Source organism: Martes martes (genome assembly GCF_963455335.1).
Source record: "Martes martes genome assembly, chromosome: 9".
NCBI lineage: Eukaryota > Metazoa > Chordata > Mammalia > Carnivora > Mustelidae > Martes > Martes martes.
The window spans coordinates 58,776,040-58,799,035 of record NC_137896.1 but is presented as its reverse complement, the minus strand read 5'-3'; the positions used below and the strand labels follow the sequence as shown (position 1 = coordinate 58,799,035).

The following is a 22,996-nucleotide window of genomic DNA, read 5'->3' as shown; positions in this document are numbered from 1 at the left end:
AAGGAGGGGGAATGTAATCAGAAAAACACAGGAGAGCTCTTAAACATTGCAAATATTCTATTTTTTTAGTGATAGGTGATAGGTATTGTATTACTTATACTTTATATTTACATTATATCCTCTTATGCACATAGATTTCCCATCTTAAAGCTTCAGGCAAACTATAATCTTATTTATTATTTTTGAATATTTTGAATATACATTCTCTATCAGTAACTACTTGTTCAGAAGAAAATCAACCACAGCATACAGTACCCTTTCCTCAGGAGAGTTTCTTTGGGGCTGTTTATTTTGTAGTTGATTTGTCCTTCCTTTTTTTTAAGTGAAAAGCAGGAAGCAGAAAAATAAAATCTGGTGGAACAACAGACCCACCAAATGTTCAGGAATATTAATGACTCAACTCCGCAGAGCTGTGTCAGTTGGCTGGTGATGTACTAGGGAAATCATTCTGGGTCTGTATAGGGTCATTTACATAAAGGTTACCAACGGGCAGTTCTAACAGCTGGGCTGGCACAGCTGACAAACCACCGCTAGTCCTTACAGGCACGCAGAGCAGGCCTGAGAAACTGCAATGACAACGCTCTCTATTATTTATTCCTGTTTTTTGCATAATTCCCATTTTTAGGATGATACAAAACATTTCTCAGCCTCAAAGGCTCACACCTATCAATTCTACCTCGACAGCCATGGATTTGCTAAGTATTTATTGAGTGCTTTAGTGACAGAAACTGTTCACTGCTGGAGGCATAATGGTGAGGGACACAGATCTGGGAGCTCTGTCCTGAAGCTCACGATTGGGTTCCCCAGAAAGTGATAAAGACACAAAAGGCCACATCAGCACAGTGTAAGTGCTATAAAGGAAAAAGCAGAGGCGGGAGAAGAGGATCAGAGAGCAAGGGGCCCAGGGCACCATCACCAGGCAGTGGACTCAGGCTGAGATCTGAAGGGTGGGAGAGGGAGAAAAGAATTAGCCAGGCAGAAGGTGAGGTGAGTGCACCTCCCACAGAAGGGACAGCAAGGCGAGGTCCTGGGAAGTATTGAACAAGCTGGAGCGTTCTGTGCTTACGAAGAGAAAGGGAAGGAGAAAGACGTGGTGCAGGATAGCTCATGCAACACCCAAGCAGCTGTTAAAATTTGCTCGGGGCTGGTTTCAATACAAATGAATAAAGTTTTTAAATTAGGGGGAAAATCTGTCCTGGAAATATGATCAGATTTACTACTTTCATTTAAAATAAATTCCTCCTCTAACCAATGCTGCCAGAATATAGAGTCAGGATCATAAAATCCTATCCCTTCACGGCTAATAAATGAATTCTTTAAAAGCTACAAGCCTCTCAATCATTTTCAGCTCTTCCTAAAGAGTTCCAATTAGGCTGAAATGGCTAGCTCTAGCCTCTGCTACTGCAACACCCACACATTTGTACCTCACATTATTCCTCGAGGGACACAGTCCCTGCCTTGTTTGATTACCTAATTACAGTGCCCTTCTTATGCTTTCATTAAATGCAACTATTGGAAACCCCCAAGCTTTTACTAATAGCTTATCAGCCCTTAAAAATAAAACAGTTATTTTACCTGTATATCTGTATTGGAAGATATCTTCCAATTTACGCTTCTAAAATCAAAATACTTCTTTTATTTGTGTTTCTTCCTTATTGTGCTTTTGGAAAACAAGACCAAAGCACATAAGACTCTAGAGCCATTATCTGGGAAATCTACACAATGCAAAGACTGCCCCCTTAAACCTAAAGAGTTTTGTTGGTGGTGAAGATTAAACCCACCAGCAAATTCAGGGGCACCTCGCTGGCTCAGTCAGTAAAGCATGTGACTCTTCATTTCAGGGTGGTGAGTTCAAGCCCCGCACTGGGTGTGGAGCCTACTTTAAATGAATGAATGAAGCCAGGCAAAAAACCACCAACAAGTTCAGCTACCTGAGCAAGACTACAATCAATGTCAAATGGACTCACCAAGAAAGGCAACACCTGGGCTTCACCAGTTTCCAACCTTTCAAAAGAGTCATTCTAAGCAAGGCTAGTGAGCCCACATGAATTCCTGGTGTCACTTTCATATTCCCCAGACTTTGGGACACCGTTCCAGTGACAGTAGACCATTCACTCTGTGCACAGTCACTCACACTCAATGTCTGGAACACCAAGGTGAAGTTCCCTTTATTTACTAAGATTTAACAAAAGATTTCAAAGCAGCTCTGTAAGCAAATCCTGCTAGCACAAACTGCTATTTAAATATTTAACTTTCCAATTACACTTATTAAATACTGCAGTAATAGGGGCACCTGAGTGGCTCAATCAGTTAAATGTCGGACTTTAGCTCAAGTCATGATCCTAGGGTCCTGGGACTGAGTCCCTGCGTGTGCGTGGGCTCCCTGCTCTGCAGGGAGTCTGCTTCTTCCTCTCCCTCTGCCCCTCCTCCCACTCACCGCTCTCACATACTCATTCTCTAATAAAAATCTTTAAATACATAATACATACATACATACTTTGGTAATAAGTGTTTTCTATATCCACTAGAATGCAAACTTCTTTATAACATGTTTATTCTAAGAAGCCCTTTCGTTAGTCAATTCTTTAAGTATGACTTTTTTTTTTCCAAACCTGCAAGGTGGCAAGTGCAGCTGAGCCCCTCATATATCGTTTTAATTCTAAGCCTTGTTTGAATTAGAATTCTTGTGCATTGCTGGTAGGAATGTAAAATGCTGTAGCTACAGGGGAAAATAGTTTGTAACCCTCTAAAGTAAGTTTCATTATTGTTCCTGTCTTGAAGCTGTTAAACTAAGGCTCAAAAAAATGAAATAAACAGCACAAGGCCTCTCTGTCCTGGATTTGTAACGAATAGGCTTATCTTGACTAAAAGCCCCTATTTTCCACTACACCCTGCTTCCTCCTGTGACCCTAGCTATTGAGGAAACTGTTAGCCCCTATTATAAATGCAGTGACAGGAACAGGGGCTGAAGGTAAACATTCTAGAAAGTAGAAAACATCAAAATTTTCTTCAAATTACAATTTTTTAACTGCCAGCTTCTTTGGGGAAATAAGTGCAAGATTATACAGGAACATACATAATAGAACACTGAAAAATAAAATCGTTCAGAGCAGCCATCTGGGTGACTGACATTCAGTCTTTAAAGCTATGTTTGGGGCGCCTGGGTGGCTCAATCTGTTAAGCATCAGCCTTCGGCTCAGGTGGTGATCTCAGGGTCCTGGGATTGAGCCCCACATTGGGCTTTCTGCTCAGCAGGGAGCCTGCTTCCTCCCTCTCTCTGCCTGCTTTTCTGTCTACTTATAATCACTCTGCCAAATAAATAAATAAAATATTTAAAATAAATAAATACAGTTACGTTTGTGCTGCTCATTTTAAATGCTTCAGGGAACACTGGGGGAGAGGACAGCAAGGGTGTGTTCTGTCGGCCCCTCCCAAATGCTAACTTCTCCCACTCAGTTCTCCCAGAGCTGACTAAACTTATCTTAAGAAATATTCCCATACACATGAAACTAATGTAACATTGTGTGTCAACTACGTTTAAACTAAAAAATTAATAATAATTTAAAAATATTCCCAAGGGCTAGAGACTGTATCCAACCGAATACTTGCATACCTTAACTTCCTCCCTTCCAGAGCAGCAAAATCACTTCTGTCCCAGGAGCTCTGGAAACATTTTATGATGCTATTATTCAGCCACACCATGTTCTAACTGGAGGAAAAGGTCTCTGCCTCCCACTACTGTCTCAAACCCAGGATTTCCTTCCCCAGATAGATCCTAGGGGGTGGTAACAGGCCACCTGAAAAGCTGAGGCCCTGATCCTTCCCCCTAAAAGTCGGGTGCTACAAAAAAAGACAGAAGGAAGAGGTCTTTGTTTCCCACCCACTACCTCCAGCTTTCCACAGTGATCATACTGCCAGGTAAACAGGAAGCCCAGAAGAGAGAGGGGATGTTCCTATCTCATGTGATCAGCTCAGCCTCAGTCAGAAAAGCTGGACCTCCCCCTCCACCCAGCCTTTAAGAGAAAAATAGAACCCATCATTCATGCATATATTCATTCACATATTCATCCCACAAACATTTAATGAGCATATACTATGTGCTAGGCACTGTCATACGTAAAATACCTGCCTTCCTAAAACAGACAATTCAGCATGGGGAAACAATGAACAAAATGAAGAAGTATACTGTACGTTAGAAAGTGAGAGAGAGCTATAGAGAAAATAAAACTGGAGATGAATACAGGAAATGTATATAGGTGTGAGTGTATGTACATTAATAGGAAGATTAATTATAATCCTCAATGAAACAAAACCTTTTATTTCTGAGGGTGGGCAATTTTTAAACATGTCAGATTAAATGCCAATGGAGATCTCATATGTTTAAGCTCCTACTAATAACAAATTCAGAATCACAATAAAAAAAAGACACTTCATTACCACTCCCTTACATTTTATTTCCAACTCCTCTCAAACCATTTCTACTTGCTTCTCCCCAAAAAAATATGCAGAATATGCATGTTAGCCCTCATTATTTTCATTAACTCAGTCTGAAGTCTTAAACCTTTAAAATAAATTGCTAAATTAGAATTCTACGTATTCTGAAAACCACCACCAACATAAGCTGCCCTCTGTGTCACATAATCTTGACTTTACAACATATATAAGTGGTTGGGTTAGGACCAGCTCATTGGTGGATGTGGTAACTCTGGGTTGCTCAATCACCATGGCTCTGGTTAGTTGCTTCCCAGCTAAAAGCCTAAAGGTAAAGTATCTAGCAGCCAAAGAGATGTCACATTTCTAACATCAAGAAGAGGTTCTGAGTCCCCAAGAAATAAAGCAAAATGTCATCTGCCTTTTTATGGGTTTGTTTTCTCAATCGTATTGTCTTTAACAAGAAAATGGTGCATACTCACCGTAAACCCAAACCCAAAGTATATGCCAAGTAAGGCCAAAGCCACAGGTATGATGACATGAGACCTGCTTGATTTTGGAATGCAACAAGGAGGGGGGCTGCATCATTTTGCGTTCATCGCAGTAGACTCTAGACAATAAAGCCAGGCTCTCCGGAAGGGAGGTTGACCTCAGTCTCTATCAGGCATCGTATCTGAGGCTTTGGCCCACTTGCCTGGACCTGTCTCCCTTGCTAGAAGCCGAATACCCTGAAGTCTTTCTCAAGGCAGCCACAAGAACACCCCCCAATATCAGCGAGCAGTGGATTAATGATAAAAACACTTGCTGGGCAGATGTTCCACAAGTTCAAACCCTGTCCTCACCCTCCACTAAAGGAGACCATTTACAGGCCAGGTACTGTGTTTAACACATCAAAAATTAAGACACACTGCCCTCGACTGGGGGGACAAACCACATCTCTGGCCTCTTTGCCTCTGATGGGCCTCACAGGGCATCACCAACCTCCATTTCCCAAGAGCTCTGGCATGAAGTGCCACTGTGCTGCTCAGGGACTCACCAAGGCCTCCATGGCCTCCTACCTCCTCCACTAACTCCTTCCCTCAGAGCTTAAAGCAGCTCCCAGAGCAGGCCCACCTGCTGCCCAATCTGTCCCCACTACTCACCACTACAAGTCACCCCACTACGCCCTTCATCCAGATTCCTCAACCACCCAACCACCCTTCCATTCAGAACACCACCTAATCATACTCACTCCTTGACACTCAGTGAAATCCACCCTCTCATGGCATCCAACTGCCAGCTTTCTCACCTTCCGAGTCCAAAGTACAGGAAGGTTAATTCCCATTGCAGTTAGTTCTATTTCAGGGACTATTGATCACATCTCCCCATTTGACTTTACTCCAGGAGAACCTTCCCCCAGAATAAGCAAACACTGGAGTCACCAACAGTGAGCCTAGAGACCCAAACTCAGTCTCTTGACCTCTCTCTCCAGCCTTGGTCTCATACTCATTCTCAGTATAAGCAGGAATGTAATGGGGGGAAAGATCTAAGGTCTCTTTTATTTCAGATTCCAAAATTTAGAAATTCCATATAGATTCCCTAGACACAAGTGAAAAAGGCTAATAAACTGTTCCTCCATTGACCCATTTAAACAGGTGGCCCAGCTATGCCAGCTGGCCTCAATTTTTCCAAACGCTTGATCTTCACAGAGCTCTGGAGAGTAACTTTTAGAAAAAAAATGCTTTGTTTTCTACAAATTTTACAAGCCTGAGTTTTTTCCTCCTATCATTGCTTGTTAGAAACAAATGGGGGCGGGGGGTGTGTGGAAATGACCTGCTCAATTTTGCTACTAAAATCAAAAGCTTGGGATTCACACTGCCTCAGTTTCTCCTCCGGGTGCGCAGATGGTCTCCGGCCCGCCCTGCCCACAGACCCGACAATCCCGGCTTGCCAGGGTCTCGTGAGCAGCGCCGGGCCGTGGGCCGGCCGTGCGTCCCCAGCCGAGACACCACCTGGAGACTCAGGCGCTTCCAGATGGCCGAGTCGGGGACGGCTAGGGCACGCCCCGCTGTCACCTGGCCCCGCACCGCGGCCTGCGCTCCTCCCGGGCCGGCCCTTGCCCCCTAGGCTCGCGCTCCAGTCGGCGTTTCTCCTTCGATTCCTGAGCCAAGTCTGGCCTCCATGCAGCCACTGGGCCAGGCAGCGAAGGCACCTGCCTCGCCCGCAAAAACGCAGGAGACCGCAAGTCCCTTTTGCTACAACCTCGACGGGGGCTTGAGAAATGCAGAAGAAAGGAAAACAAGCCCGAGGCAGGGCCGTCCCGGCCCGGCGTCTCCCACGAAATCGCCCCCTGCGCAGCAACCCGGGCTGGGGGCCGCGGGCCCGGCGGGGAGCGAAGTCCGGGGCCCGGCCCGCTGCGCCCGCCAGCCCCGGCGCGCCCCTTACCCGTGAGGCGGCCGCCCCCCTCGCCGTGCCCGCGGCGCCGCTGCAGGATGAAGTAGCAGCTGCTCTTCTGAGTCACCCAGAGCTTCAGGGCGTTCTTCAGCAGCACCTCCTCGGGCTTGAGCCACATCGCAGCGGTCCGACCGCGCCCGCGGGCCCCGGCTCACATCGCCCCGGCCGCCTGCTGCGCCGGGCCGAGCCCGCTCGGGAGGAAGCGGCGGCCGCAGAGACCGCAGCCGGCCGGCGTCCTGCGCTCCGAGAGTCCCGGGAGCGCGGCCGGCGCAGCTCGCGGCTCGCAGCCCGCGCAGTCGCGCAGGCCCCGCCCAGGCTCCGCCCTCAGACCCGCCCCGAGTCCGCCCACCGACCACCCCCACTCCTCCAGCTCCAGTGGCGCCGCCTGGGTTTCCGAGTCCCAGCCGCTCCAGCGCACAGTTCCGGAGTGGAGGGAGGAAGTCCCATCACTGCTGCCAGGTACCCCCTCCTCTCTCCGCTGCGCTTGCGGGGAGCGCCTCGACTCTTGTCTTACCTCCGCCCGTCCTGGGAAACAGCTCAGGACCGCGGGACTTGTCTCCCCGCCCCTCACTCTGAGAGGAGGAGGGGCGAGGGAAATAGACATCTTCTCACAGCTGCAGGTTGCCCAGCTGAGGGCATTTGTTTTGAGGGGCAACAGGATGCACTACGGAAAACCCAGGTGTGTTTGGCATACCGTAGCATTTAACATAACAGGAACATTTTTACAGACAATCAAAAAATCGTATTAAAAATTTAAAATAATTGTTTTCCAATTTTTAAAAACGCTTGGTCTACGTTTTCCATGCTCTCATGAGGGATCCAACAGAGCTGCTGAAGAGGTAGCGATATTGTAAGACCTGAAGCAAGGCGTCAGACCAAACTCAAACCGGATGTCCTCGTGTGTATATTAGGGCCCCCCTGCGAGTCCCCTACCCCGCAATGAAACCAGTCACATTTGTTCTAAGAGAACTGAAAGGCTGGGAAATACGGAGTAGGTGATATTAAAGAAAAGCTACAGAGAAGGTGGAGGTAGGATTTTAAAAATGAGTATTTCCTCAAAGCTCTTGTAGAAATAGACAAATGGTAGCTGACCTTGAACGGCCTGGTTGTTCTCCTCCTAGCTGTGTCTTTGGAAAGGCAGAGAATCCCAACACCGCTAGCAAAAGAGAAGTAAAGAAAAACACCCACCAAAACGGCGCTCAGGTTTTGACAAAGAGGTCCCTGACAAAATGTGACTTAATTAGGACAGAACTGAAAAGTTAAAGTAAATCCCCCACCCAACACGTGAGAACTGAGTGACACTTCTCTCTAGCAGCCAAGGAGTCTGTGTGCAGAGGATCAGAAGGGGTCAGCTCAAAACCTGGACCTGACCAGGTGGCTGGAAGTCCCGTGAAGAGCCCTGTGCAAGGGGCAAACAGAAATGCCCACCCAGGGGGCAGGGACATCTGTGGTCAAGCACTGAAGACCACTGAGTAAAACTGAGGAAAGAAGTCAGCTGTGATCAGGGGGACTTGGGTGCACTGGAGCGTATGGCCAGGGATGGCAAGAAAATATGCCTTCCAGAAACATTCACAGGAAACTCCATCTCTCAGACATGCTGCCAGGCCTTGGAATTGCAGAGACTGGGAAATGGGCCCTGCTCTGATAGACTCACAGGTAAGCAAATGAGCACAAAGCATAGTGGAAGTCATGGTGGGAACAGTGGGGATGTAGATAATGAAGTGTCTGTTCCTCAGGGAGGGGACTGAGAAAGCCCCCACAGAACAGCTCTTGCCTGACTGGGGCTTGGGAAATGAATATGTATTTGCCACCAGGTCCAGTAGAAAGGACATGTCTGGTAAATGGATCAGTATATATGACGTTGTGGTTTAGGGCACAGGGAATGCAACCTACAGAAGTCAGCCTCCTGGGCGCAGAGCAAGGTGAAGAAGGTTGGAAAGGGACCAATGGAGAATATCTTGCACAGCGGTAACAACGTCCTCCTCTTGCTCATCTCTGAGTGTTCATCACCTCTTTTTGGTGTTATGATTTGAATTGTGTTTCCCAGATTTCTTAGGTTGAAGTCCTAATTTCTAGTACCTCAGAATGTGACTTTATTTGGAAATAGAGTCACTGCAGATGTGATTAGTTAAGTTACAGTAAGGTCCTTAGGGTGGGTCTCAATGCAAAATGACTGCTGTCCTTACAAAAGGGAAATTGAGATGCAGACATGCACACAGAACACCTTGAGAATTTGGGAGTTGTGTTGCCACAAGCCAAAGTACTACCGGAAGCCAGTAGAAAGGCCTGGAACAGATCTTTCCCTAGTGCTCTCAAAGGAAGCAACCCTACCGACACCCAGATCTCAGACTTCTAGTCTCTGGAACAGTGAGACAATTTCTGTTGTTTGCAACCACAGGGTTGGTGGTGCTTTGTTATGGCAATTCCAGCAAACAAATACAGCTGGCTCCCTAAGCCTGTCCACACCTGTTCAGTAGCAAGTCTCTTGAACCATTCTGAGTTGGATTCTGTTTCCTGCCAGGACCCTGACTGCTGCCTGGAGTGGCCCCAGGGAAAGTTCCTCAATATGGAATTCTGGCTGGGTTACTCACCCATCTGTGCGTGCAGAGGGAACAAAAGGGATGTAGTCATCTGTGGCCCACAGATGCGGCAAGATACTCCAATCAGCACGGTGGGTAGTGTGAGGGGCGGATGGGGGACAAGGCTTTGGGGGTTCTTGCGGCTGTTGCACTTGATTGCAATAATGATAACTACAAAGGTTGGAGAGCAAGATGGGTGTTTCTAACTGCTCTAGAGAGTTTGCTTACTTGTTTGTTTATTTGTTTAAAGATAAGCTGAAGTATAATGTTCCCTTCTCAAGGTATAGATATGGTGAAATCAAAAGAATCCTTTATCCGGTAGAGCCATAGGACAGACAGGGATCATCTTCAGATCTCAAATACTATAGTTCAGGTTACAGAATTATTGGGAAGGATAAATGCTCCATCTCAGCAAGTTCTTTTGCTACAATTAGGACGCTGATAGGGAAGTAGAACATAGACTTGTGATGGGAATATTTGGTTGGATGCAGACAGTGATAATTACGTGGTACAATTGAGGTGTTAGCTAAAGCTACAGTGGCAATCATATTGCAGTATAAATGTATCAAATCAATACGGTAGTCTTCTCTTACCCTCGGTTTCAGTTACATGCTGTCAGCCGCTGTCTGGGAAAAGATGATCTTCCTCTGATCTATCGACAGAAGGTCAACGGTAGCCTGACACTAAATACAATGCCAATGTCATTCGCCTCACTCCATCTCATCACATGAGCATTTTTAAAAAGATTTTATTTATTTATTTATGTATATGAGAGTGAGAGAGCATGATCAGGAGGAGGGGCAGAGGGAAAGGGAGAAGCAGGCTCCCCACTGAGCAGGGAGCCTGTCACAGGGCATGCTCCCAGGACCCTGAGACCATGACCCCAGCCGAAGTCAGATGCTTAACTGACTGATCTGCCCAGGTGCACCTCATCACATGAGCATTTTATCATCTTACATCATCACCAGAGAAGGAAGGGTGAGTACAGACAAAAAGATATTTTGAGAGAGACCACATTATTTATGTAACTTTTATAGCAGTATATTGTTGTAATTGTTCTATTTCATTATTATTGTAGTTAATCTCTTACTGTGCCTAATCTATAAATTAACCTTTATAATAGGTACATATTCGTATAGGAAAAACATTATGTATATAGGATTCGGTACTGTCCATGGTTTCAGGACTGTCCATGGTTTCTGCCCCCACTGGGGGGCTTGGAACGTATCCCCTGCAGATAAATGGGGACTACCATATGTTGTACCCCTTAAATTTACACAATGTTATATATCAATTATATCTCAGTTTTTTAAAAAAAGAAAGTTGGATGCAGAAACTTGAAAAAACAGGAGCACAATTAGAATAGGAATTGATAAAATTATCCCAAAAAACTATCAAAAAAGTTATTAAGACAAATGTATAAGAGCAGATAAATCTAAAAGATATTGAAAAATTAATATAGTCTTTACAAAAAGTGATCAATAGAAAGAAAAAAGATTCAAAATAGAGCTTCATAAATGCAAAAAAATAGACTTCGTTGCAGATTCTAGAGTTACTGAACAAACAATGCTAATATATTATTAATAATAACTTAAAAATGGGACGCCTGGGTGGCTCAGTTGGTTAAGCCGCTGCCTTCGGCTCAGGTCATGGTCCCAGGGTCCTGGGATCGAGTCCCGCATCGGGTTCCTTGCTCGGCAGGGAGCCTGCTTCTCTGACTGCCTCTGCCTGCCTCTCTGCCTGCTTGTGTGTACTCACTCTCTCTCTCTCTCTCTGGCAAATAAATAAAATCTTAAAAAAAAAAAATAATAATAATAACTTAAAAAGCTGAGTTCCCAAGTCCCAAACCTCCCTTGCCAACAGAAGCAGCATTTCCCTTTATGAGAAAACTAGCATTCACTAATGTGAAGAGGTTTCAAGACTTCACCTGAGGTGTTTGCCTCCCATGTAAATGCCTGTTCTCCTCAAAACCTGGCCACATAGCACCTCACTGGCTCCAGGCCCATAACAAGAGTAAACTCCCAGCATAGCCCAGAAAGATCATTGCAGGGTCTGTTGGGGTGGGGGTGGAAATAGATTCATACAGCAAGGGAGTTAGAATATCCTGCCAATATATATGGAGAGAAAGCTGACAGTTATATATGGGCATGGAATCTAAAGTGTTAAACCAAGGAGGATGAAACATAAGGTTGCATTCAGCAAAATGTATGAATAAATATGTACTCACTCAGGACTCCTGATGTAATGTGTTATATTCAGCACCTGTAGGTGGCTCTAACGTTTGATTCCTTCGTTTATTGAACCCTGGATTTAACAATGGCCTATAGTCAATGAGGCTGAGAAGCCAAAATTTCCCTGGCATACTCTAGACTAAGAAAAGAGTCTGAAGATTCAGGAGGTAAGAATGTTTGAGTGGGTATATTTTTTCAACCAACTCAGCCACCACCCCCTGACCACACCATGCATCTTCATTAAGACATTAAGAGACGTAGGGCATTTCTTTTTCTAGTAAAGGCAGTTGAAGACCACCCTTCTACTGCAAACAATCACAGAAGCTGGACAAAATATAAAAGCAAATCTCTTTCAAGTCATGAAAGAACTACTATGGCAGCACAGACATGTCTCTGGGGAGGTGAAACTGATGTACAATCAGGTTCTTCCCTTCAAAGTCTGTGCTGATTCCCAAGTTACAGCTAGGAGACTAAGAAGCCAAACGTACCTTCTCAAAGTTTACAGGCCCAGAAAGACAAAAATTGGAGTTAGGATCCCCAAAGTGTGACATCCCCAGAGTAGGGGGGAACCAGGAGAAGACAAGACTTCTCAAAGAAGAAGCCCACAAGCTTCTCAGTGCCTAATTAAAATAAAATCTCCCCCAACCATAATTACCTTCCAGGAGCAAAAGTATATACCCCATCGCTTCTCGGCCTTTTGGCTAAGATCAAGTGTATAAGTATACACCCCAGCAGTTGATAACACCATCCAAGAGCCTCAGTTTTTTTTCTATGATCTTTCATACACCATATTCAGCATCAGTACATTACCACGTGTAATAGCAAACAAGACTACATGACTAAAAATCAAGAGAAAAAAGAATAAGATCTGTTAGTAACAAGTTCACAGAATAGCCAGGTGTTGGAGTTTCCAGACACAGAATAGGAATATATATATATATATATACACACACACATATATATATATATATATATAAAATAAGTTCAAGAACTGAGATATAAGTAGAATTTGGCTGCCTTTGGCTCAGGTCATGATTCCGGAGTCCCAGGATCAGTTTTGCCTGGGGCTCCCAGCTCCACAGGGAGTCTGCTTCTCCCTCTGACCTTCTCCCCTCTCATGCTCTCTCTCATTCTCTCTCAAATAAATAAATAAAATCTTAAAAAAATAGAATTTCAGCAAAGAACTAGAAAAAATGTATACATTTTTGAAAGATCAAAAGGAAATCTTAGAATCAAAAAAACACAATACTTGAAATTAAGACTTCCATGGATGAGTATAAAAGTAGACTACACAGGGGTGCCTGGGTGGCTCAGCAGGTTAAAGCCTCTGCCTTGAGCTCAGGTCATGATGGCTCAGTAGGTTAAGTGTTTGCCTTTGGCTCAGGTCATGATCCCAGGGTCCTGGGATCAAGCCCCACATCGGGATCTCTACTCAGTGGAGACCCTGCTTTCCCATCTCTCTCTGCCTGCCTCTCTTTCTACTTGTGATCTCTGTCTGTCAAATAAATAAATAAAATCTTTAAAAAAAAAAAAGTAGACTACACAGAGTTGGAACATTAGTGATCCAGAGGATTAATCAAAAAAAGATAGCCAGATATTTCTCCCAAGAAGATATGCAAAGGCCAATAAGCACATGAAAAAATACTCAACATCATTAGCCGTCAGGGAAATGCAAATCAAAACTATAATGAGAAGCAACTGGGTGGCTCAGTCAGTTGAGCTTCTGCCTTTGGCTCAGATCATGATCCCAGGGTCCTGGGATCAAGTCCTGCATTGAGTTCCCTGCCTGGAGAGCCTGCTTCTCCCTCTCCCTCTGCCCCCTTCCCCTGCTCGTGCTCTCAATCTTTCTCTCTCAAAATAAATAGATGAAATCTTAAAAAAAAAAAAAAAAACTATAATGAGATACCACATTGCACTCACTAGGATGGCTGCAGTTAGAAGACAAAAAACAGACAATAACAAGCGTTGGTGAAATCAGAACTGTCAGACGTCACTGGTGAGAATTTGTGTATGTGTGTGTGTTTAAGATTTTATTAATTTGTCAGAGGGAGAGAGAGAACACAAACAGGGGGGACCGGGAGGCAGAGGGAGAAGCAGGCTCTCCGCCGAGCAAGGAGCCCAATGCGGGACTCGATCCCAGGACCCTGGGATCATGACCTGAGCCAAAGGCAGATGCTTACCTGACTGAGCCACCGAGGTGCCCCTGCTATGAACATTCTTGTGTAGTGTTTGTATGAGTGGAAGTTTCTCCTTAACCTACTTAACCTACTGAGCCACCCAGGCGTCCCTTCTGGTGAGAATTTAAATGGTGTAGTTTCTTTGGAAAACAGTTCTCAAAAAGTTAAAGTTACTATATGACCCAGCAATTCTCTTCCTAGGTATGCACCCAAGAAAAAGGAAAATCCACATTCACATAAAAAATTTTACATGAATGTTCAGAGCAGCATTATTCATAATAGTTAAAAAGTAGAAACAACACAAATGTCCATCATCTAATGAATGGGTAAATAAAATGTGTTGTGGCCATACAATGGCAGATTATTTCAGCCATAAAAGGGAATTAAGTACTGGTGCAAGCCATGGTACAACATGGTTGAATCTTGAAAGCCACTATGCTAAATGAAAGAAACTAGACACAAAGAGCCATGTATTCTATGATTCCGTTTATATGCAATGTCCAGAATAAGCAAATCTATAGACATGGAAAATAGGCTAGTGGTTGTCATGGTCTGGGGGGAGTGGGGAGGGGGAAACATGAAGAGTAACCACTTAATGGATATGGGGTTTCCTTTAGAGTGATAAAAAATGTTTTGGAAAATACGATGATGCTTGCACAACATTGTGAGTATACTGAAAACCACAGAACTGTACACTTTGAAAAGCAACTTGTAGAAAATGGATAGTAATGGAAATGATTCTTATCCAAAGCAATGCAAGTAAACTTTGGTCCATAGGGATGCCCCCCCGATCGGATTTTTTTTTAAGATTTTATTTATTTATTTGACAGAGAGAGAGATCACAAGTAAGCAGAGAGGCAGGTAGAGAGAGAGAGGAGGAAGCAGGATCCCTGCTGAGTAGAGAGCCTGATGTGGAGCTCGATCCCAGGACCCTGGGATCATGACCTGAGCCGAAGGCGGAGGCTTTAACCCACTGAGCCACCCAGGCACCCCAAGATTTTAATCCATTTTGTATCTATTAGCAAATTCACTTCAACATTCCTGGCTAATATCTATATCTGTACCTATTTATCTGTTCTTCACATTCTCCTTTGAGCTAGTCTTCACATCTTACTGTTTCCCTCATTAATTACAGAGTTGAACGAAACTGTTACTCCATGTTCATTTGATGCCTACAATGAGAGTCATGCTTTTAGTGTTTTGAAGATTATACTTTGGCAGTAAGAAAAAGAGAAACATGACCAGCAGGATGCTGAAATTACTTCACTGTAGTAGAAAGATGGGGAATGGAAAGAGAAGTTAACCTTTGCTCCCCTACAGAGAATACAAACACCCCCACTAAATATACCTCCTGGCCCCTCGCAAAAAGATTCTACTTTTCCAAAACCCTTGGCAAAGCATGTCTGGAGAAATAGACTGGTCTGCAGGACTTGTCTTTCTGAGAGCACCCAAATCTCAGTGGTCACCTCCTCCTTACTCTGACTGGTGGATTGAGAAAGAACAAAGGGACACAGGCACAGATGCGTCCCCTGCCTTGGGATGGTAACCATTCAGTGATGAAAGTACGCCTTCATTCACCTACTCAAAACTTGAGTGACACTATCTGCCTGTGAGCTGGGTTTAGGTTAGAATGACGGTTAGGGTTCAGGTTAGGTTGGGGTTAGTGTCAAGGTTAGGTAAGGGTTAGGTTAGGGTGAGGATTAAGGTTAGGTTAGGGTATAGGTTAGGTTTATGGTTAGGTTTAAGGGCTTAGCTATCAGGTGATTGGCCAATGTGGCCGTGGGTTTAATAAGAAACACCAGAAGTCTTTTCTTTAGAAGTGGGAAACGGCTCCTATGAGTCTGTCCTTGTCTATAGTGCTCCACCTTTGGGTGGCAGTGATCCAGGACCCTGGGCCTCGACTCACCCAATTTCATGTCTGTTCTACACCAGCACCTCTTGTCAGTATCAGTCCCTTCCTGACATTATTTCTTGCCTCTTGAGCTTTTTTTTTTTCAAACATACAAAAGAGAAATAATGAAAAGGAGAGCAAAATGGGAAAGAAAAACTGAGTATTCTCAGACTTATACCTGAAATCAGAAAGAAGTTCTAACAGAACCCATTTGGTTTCCATGCACAATTAATCCTCTTTAATCCCTAATAGAATTGTTCTTTGTGTTTTCCGTAAGTGTCCATTGGTTGCCAGTTAGTTTCTAAATGTAATAATTTCCCATTTTGCATCAACTTAATTTCTTTAATCCTTGAAGCAATAAGTGTTTTTGAAATTATTGATTTCTTTTTGAGCCCTACTTACAAGTTCTGCTAGTTGGCTTGACTTATGGCTCACATTTCCAGCCCTGTAACTTCTCCCAATCATGCCTTTGTGCTTCCTTTTATAACATGACCACTGTGAGAGCTAACCTGTGACCTAGGGCATAGATTTTTGGTCTGTTGATGACAGTCCATTTTAAAGTAATGTGCAGGAAGTGTCCTCTTTGGATTCACACATCCTCTCTCAGTGCCTTCTTTCCAGGGCTCAAAACCTGCCTCAAAACCAGTCCAAGAAAGAGTTGTAAGAGATTCAATAAGTCAGAAAACATCCATGGAGTCAGTGCAACTGGCTAGCACTATGTGAAATTCCTGGGATGCAGCAGGAATAAATCCCAGATCTGACTTCAGATCTTACCAAGGGTACATTCCCCCAAAGAAGGAGGAACACAGCAAAAGGACTCTTATGCACTAAGCACTGTACTTGCTGTATTTCCAAAAGGCATCTCACTTATTTCTCACAATAAACTTTAAAAGGAAAATAAAATTAGTCCCATTTTACAGATGAGAAAATTCAGGCCCACAAAAATCTTTTGTAACTTGCCAATATCACACATCTGATCGATGGCAGAACCCAGATTTGTCTCGACACTTTTCTGAATCCCAAGCCAACACTTTTTCCATTAATGCACACCTGATTTGATCAGTGTTGTTCACCAAAGCACTTTTTTTCCCCTTAACATTACTTTCAGTGACGATTAGAGCTATCACCCCAGTTACTGGGCTTCAAGGAGGCAGACCTGGACTTAAAATTCTGCTTTCCCTACTTCCCGTCACGAGGCCATGGGCACATATCCTAACCTCTTAGAATTTCAGTTTCTCCATCAGGATATGTGTGTCTCACTGAGATGTTATAAGGTTCGAATGAGATAGGCTACGCCACACACCTAGTACAGGGCTTTCCCCATGTATGTCTTCTAAATGATAACTGTTAAATCGCCTCTAGCCCTGTCCCTAGGCATAACTGTGACATCTCTCCTCTCTGCCCGCAGTTCCAAAGTTGCTTTCAGGTCATGAAGACAGAAGGACCTACCCCAGCCTTCTTTTAAGCACAGGTGTGCATATAAGAGCAGAAGCCACTGGACCAACTTTTCACTTCTAAACCCAGGAAAGGGGGATAGTAAGTCACTAATGATGACTTATCTATATTGAACCACTACTGAAAATAGACTATAGTCAATTTGGTTATACATAACTGGTAGGTTCTTTATGGTAAATGTCACTGGTTTGAGGTAAGAGAGAATGTTAGGTCTCCCCTGAACCCCATCTTAAAAAACATAATTTGTTAAAATGGAAGCAAGTCACAGACCAAATTTCAGGGCACATTCCAACACGTATTAAACATTTAGGGACACTTGGATGGATCAGTCAGTTAAGCATCTGTCTTCGGCTCAGGTCATGATCCCAGGGTCCTGGGATCAAGTCCTGCATTAGACTCCTTGCAGAGTGGGGAGCCTGCTTCTCCCTCTGCCTGCCACTCCCGCTGCTAGTGTGCTCTCTCTCTCTTTCTCTCTGACAAATAGATAAACTCTTAAAAAAAATTATTAGGAAGAGAGCCCAGGGGCTTCTGGGGGGCTCAGTCGGTTAAGCATCCAACTCTTGATTTCAGCTCAGGTCATGATCTCAGGGTCCTGAGATAGAGCCCTCCCCCCATCAGTTTCCACACTGGGCATGGAACCTGCTTAAGATTCTCTCTCCCTCTCCCTCTGTGCCCCCCACCATGTGCGCTTTCTCTCTCTTAAAAAAAAAAGAGAGAGAGAGAGAGCCCAGTATAGTCCTACACCCTGTTCTATAAGCTCCTAAAGTCACAGATCTCTAACGCACCTGGCATTAAGTGTTAACTCAAGACAAAATCATAGTCATATCTCCGAAGCAATTTCCTGGTAGATATCAGGCAACCAGAACCCTCTGAGTCAGAAACTGGACGTAGGAATGTTTAACTCAAGACTCACACAGCATTCTAGAGGGTGAGAAGCGAAGGGCTCACTGCATTTTAGCCAACTCACCTTCTCAAGCAAAACAAATTTCACCAATAAAATAAATAATAAAATATAAAATCATTGGTCTAACAACCACTGGGCTGATGAACAAATTTTCTGTTTGCCGATTGGAAAGAAAGCAAGCTGGAGTGTGACCGTTGGATTATATGCTCCCTAACTATCCCTAAGAGTGTGTATTCACGTTTAGAATCAGAGTGTCGGAGGCTGTCTCCAAAACGTGGATTAAAACCAACTAGTACACACATATATATCACTTTATAACCCATGCTGAAGTATCTTAAAGTAAATTCCTGCCAGTACCATGCTGCCATCTGTCTTCCTAGAGTCCTGGGAATGCACGGCTCTGTGGCTTAGTTAGAGTACGGTCAATATAAGCCCCCTCTTCAGGGATTTGTACAGCAGGAGGGTCTGTGCTGTTTGCTTTTGTAAGGACGGTACACAGATCCTTCTGTAGTCGAGGACAGCTCATCTAACCTCTGCTTGCATTTTTTCCCATGTCTGTACTTCTATAAAGAACATTAACATGTTTGGAAAGAGTCCAACAAAATACAGTTAGTGTTCAGCTCTTTAGAAAACCCTTCCCAGGGACTGTGCAGGCTCAAACAGATCAGGCACTTCTCCCTGGAGAAACAATGCACAAGAAGGAGGCCAAGAGAGAAAGGAGAACTAGGAAGGAAAAATAAATCTTGTTTTTTTTTTCTTAGTTCTTCTTACAACTCAAAAAAGGTTATAATCTGAGAAATCATATCAAATAGCAATGCTTATGAGTCTGTACATGTGCCAAGGAAAATTACACAATTAGGAAATGTACAAATGAGCCATGTCCTGTTCCAAATTCATTCTCTCCTTTACAGCCGGTTTGTTTCATTTCTTTATGAGATAGAAAACCTATGTGAATAACCCCCACAACATAGATGGTCCTTTATTATTTTACATCATGATAACATTAAACCAAAGGACAAAACTTTGAAACACTCTCTAATTAGTACTGAAAGATTGCTGAGCTATAGCTGATATAGAATGTGAATTCTGTTTCAAAAATAAGCTTCTTAAGTGGGAAGAAGATTTTGATAAATTAAAAGGATCTTTCTAAATCAGAATATTCCCAAGGTCAAAGTTACAATGTTCTTTCTGAGGAGCCAGGATCTAACCTAAACATGGTTTGTTGCTGTTACTGTTGGCATATTCAGCCACCACAAATAAGTGATTTCTGATTGTCACTCAGGAGGATATATTGTAAGCCTCCCTTTTTCACTTCTTCACATCCATTGTTGTTAGCAAGGGCTCACTCTCAATAAAAGGTAAAATTTGGGGCACCTGGGTGGCTCAGTGGGTTAAAACCTCTGCCTTCAGCTCAGGTCATGGGATCGAGCCCCGCATCAGGCTCCCTGCTCAGCAGGAAGCCTGCTTCCCCCTCTCTCTTCTGCCTGCCTCTCTGCCTACTTGTGGTCTCTTACTGTCAAATAAATAAATAAAATCTTAAAAAAAAATAAAAGAAAGAAAGATAAAATTTAAGGACCCATTTCAAAGGAGATAGTCTAACAAAAAAGGGCCTCTGCCAAGGCCCACCATCATGGTATTTCAGAGCACCCAGGAAAGAAGATCCTAAAACCTTCCCAAGGGAAGAAAATAAACAGATCACAAACAAAAGATTGGGAATCAGAGCAATCTCACACTACCCTGCAGTAACACTGGAAAGTAGAAGACAGTGGACAAAAACCTTCAAAAATCTAAGGGAGAATGGTTTTAAACAAGGAATTCCATACCCAGCCAAATGTAATCAAGGACAATTTGTTAATCAAGTGAAGACATTTTCAGATACTTCAAAAACTTTTCTTGCCAAATAGACTTTCTCAGGAAATACTGAAGAATGTGAAAAGAAGGAAGAAATCAGGGAAAGGGGGAAGAAATGGGAGCCAAGAAGTATAAGACTCAGCACAGGAGAGTCAAAGGGAGCTCACCCAACAAGGTCAAAGTGAGTCCCTGAACAACAGCCCCATATAATGCAGGCAGCCCAGGGGCAGCAGGAGAGTTTGGTGCCTGAGGGATCATCTGCTTGAGAAGAACTAGGTTGCAAGGAGCTTGAGCGCTCTGGCGGATGGTTTGAGAGTGAATCTGTGTTGAATACAAAGAAAAATAAGCAAAATTTTCAAATGAGGAAATGTTTAATGCAAAGGGGATGAAGATTACAAGGTGAGAAATGTAATCATAGAAATAGGACTTGGCTGTGAACAGTATTAATTTAATCAAAATAACAACCAGTGAATGTTGATCTTCATTTTGGTGGGAGAATGGGGAGAATATTGAGGGAAAGGGAAGGGCAAAAAAACTAAATTCTCATCATTTGTAATAGGAAGTTAACTGATAATAGCTTCCATTGAAAATCAAGAATTAGTAAAGCCTCTGTTTTAGGAGCAGGGAAGCAAATAGCAAAAGAAAGAGCAAAAAGAGTTGAAAGAGGTTGTAGAGAGTGGGCCTGAGAAGTGAGGAGGGGTATGAGCAGGAGTCTGTTATTTTAATTTTAAAGAAAGGTATGTCTTTTTAAAAATTTGATTAAGTTTTTTGGGGTGCCTGGGTGGCTCAGTGGGTTAAAGCCTCTGCCCTCGGCTCAGGTCATGATCCCAGGGTCCTGGGATCGAGCCCCGCGTCGGGCTCTCTGCTCACCAGGGAGCCTGCTTCCTCCTCTCTCTCTGCCTGCCTCTCTGCCTACTTGTGATCTCTGTCTGTTGGATAAATAAATAAAATCTTAAAAAAATTTTTTGATTAAGTTTTTTTTATCTTAATGCAGTATAGTTAACATATGGTGTTATATTAGTTTCAGGTGTACCATATAGTGATTCAACCATTCTATACATTACTCAGGGCTCATCGTGATAAGTGTACTCTTCTCCTTTTTTAAGATTTTGTTTGTTTGTTTGTTTATTTATTTATTTATTTGAGAGAGAGAGAAACCAAGCACAAGCTGGGGGAGGGGCAGAAGGAGAAGCAGACTCCTCCTTGAACAGGGAGTCCCGTGCTTGACTCGATCCCAAGACCCTGGGATCATGACCTGTGCCTAAGGCAGACGCTTAACTGACAGAGCCACCCAGATGCCCCAATAACTGTATTCTTTAATCCCTATCACCTATTTCACCCCCACCACCTCCCCTCTGGCAACCATCAGTTTGTTCTCTATCGTTAAGGTTCTGTTTCTTGGTTTGCTTCTTTTTTTGTTTGTTCCTTTGTTTAGTTTCTTAGATTCCACATACGAGTGAAATTACGTGATATTTGTCTTTCTCTGACTTGTTTTGCTCCATCCATGTTGTTACAAATGGCAAGATCTCTTTTTTTATCGCTAAGTAATATTCCATTGTGTATATATATATATATATATACCACAACTTCTTTATTCATTCATGTATCGATGAATACTTCAGCTTTTTCCATAATTTCATTGTTGTACATAATGCTATGATAAACATAATCATGCGTGTATCTTTTTGAATTAGTGTTTTTTGTATTCTTTGGGTAAATACCTAGTAATGCAATTACTGGATCGTACAGTAGTTCTATTTTTAATGTTTTGAGGAATCTCCATACTTTTCCCACAGCTACTACAATAGTTTGCATTCCCACCAACAGTGCACGAGGATTCCTTGTTTTCCAACAACCTCGCCAATACCTGTTGTTTCTTAGATTGTTTATTTTAGCCATTCTGGCAGATGGGAAGTGACATCTCATTGTAATTTTGATTTGCATTTCCCTATGTTGAGTGATGTTCAGCATCTTTTCATGTGTCTGTTGCCCATCTGGGTGTCTTCTTTGGAGAAATGTCTGTTCATGTCTTCTGCCCCTTTTTTTTTTTTTTAAGATCTTATTTACTTATTTGACAGAGAGAGAGATCACAAGTAGGCAGAGAGGCAGGCAGAGAGAGAAGGGGAAGCAGACTCCCCGCTGAGCAGAGAGGCCGATGCGGGGCTCAATCCCAGGACCTTGAGATCATGACCTCAGCTAAAGGCGGAGGCTTAACCACTGAGACACCTAGGCACCCCATTCTGCCCATTTTTTAACTGGATTATTTGTGGGTTTGGGTGTTGAGTTGTGTAAGTTCTTTATATATTTTAGATACTAATCCTTTATTGGATATGTCATTTGCAAATATCTTCTCCCATTCAGTAGGTTGTCTTTTAGTTCTGCTGATCATTTTCTTCACTATGCAGATGCTTTTTGTTTTGATGTAGTCCCCATAGTTTATTTTTGCTTTTATTTCCTTTGCCCTAGGAGGCAGATCTAGAAAAATGTTGCTATAGCTGATGTCAGAGAAATTACTGCCTGTCCTCTCTTCTAGGATTTTTTATGGTTTCAGGTCTCACATTTAGGTGTAAGAAAGACATGTCTTGTAAAAGTATGTACTCTGATAAGTAAACTTTTGTTTTTCATTTTAAAGCGTGAGCAGGAGGGGCGCTTGGGTGACCCAGTGAGTTAAAACCTCTGCCTTTTGCTCAGGTCACGGTCCCAGGGTCCTGGGATCGAGCCCCGCATTGGGCTCTCTGCTCAGTAGGGAGCCTGCTTCCCTTCCTCTCTCTCTGCCTGCCTCTCTGCCTACTTATGATCTCTGTCTGTCAAATAAATAAATAAAATCTTTCAAAAAAAAGAAAAAGAGTAAGCAGGAATTAGAAAAATGGGTAGAAGAATTTAGAAAAATCACATTTTCTTAAAGATTTATTTATTTATTCTTAGAGAGAGAGAATATAGGGGTGGGGCAAAGGGGGAGGGAGAGAGAATCCCAAGCAGACTCCGTACCAAGCACAGAGCCCAATGTGGGACTTGATCTGAGGACCCTGAGATCATGACCTAGG

At 43.4% G+C, this 22,996-nt stretch overlaps 1 protein-coding gene across 4 annotated transcripts in view; it reads right to left on the bottom strand.

Annotated features, from left to right (window-relative positions):
* The window catches only part of TBC1D8 (TBC1 domain family member 8), a 105,066-nt gene extending 97,904 nt beyond the window's left edge, over positions 1-7,162 (bottom strand). For 2 of the 4 annotated variants that reach the window (XM_080813924.1, XM_080813925.1), the window contains exon 1: positions 6,856-7,162. In XM_080813924.1, the coding sequence (XP_080670050.1) occupies positions 6,856-6,982 (127 nt within the window). In that variant the 5' untranslated portion in view covers positions 6,983-7,162. The remainder of the gene's footprint in view (positions 1-6,855) is intronic. The other 2 variants (XM_080813926.1, XM_080813927.1) reach the window with 1 other exon arrangement.
* Between the last annotated feature and the right edge of the window lie 15,834 nt (positions 7,163-22,996).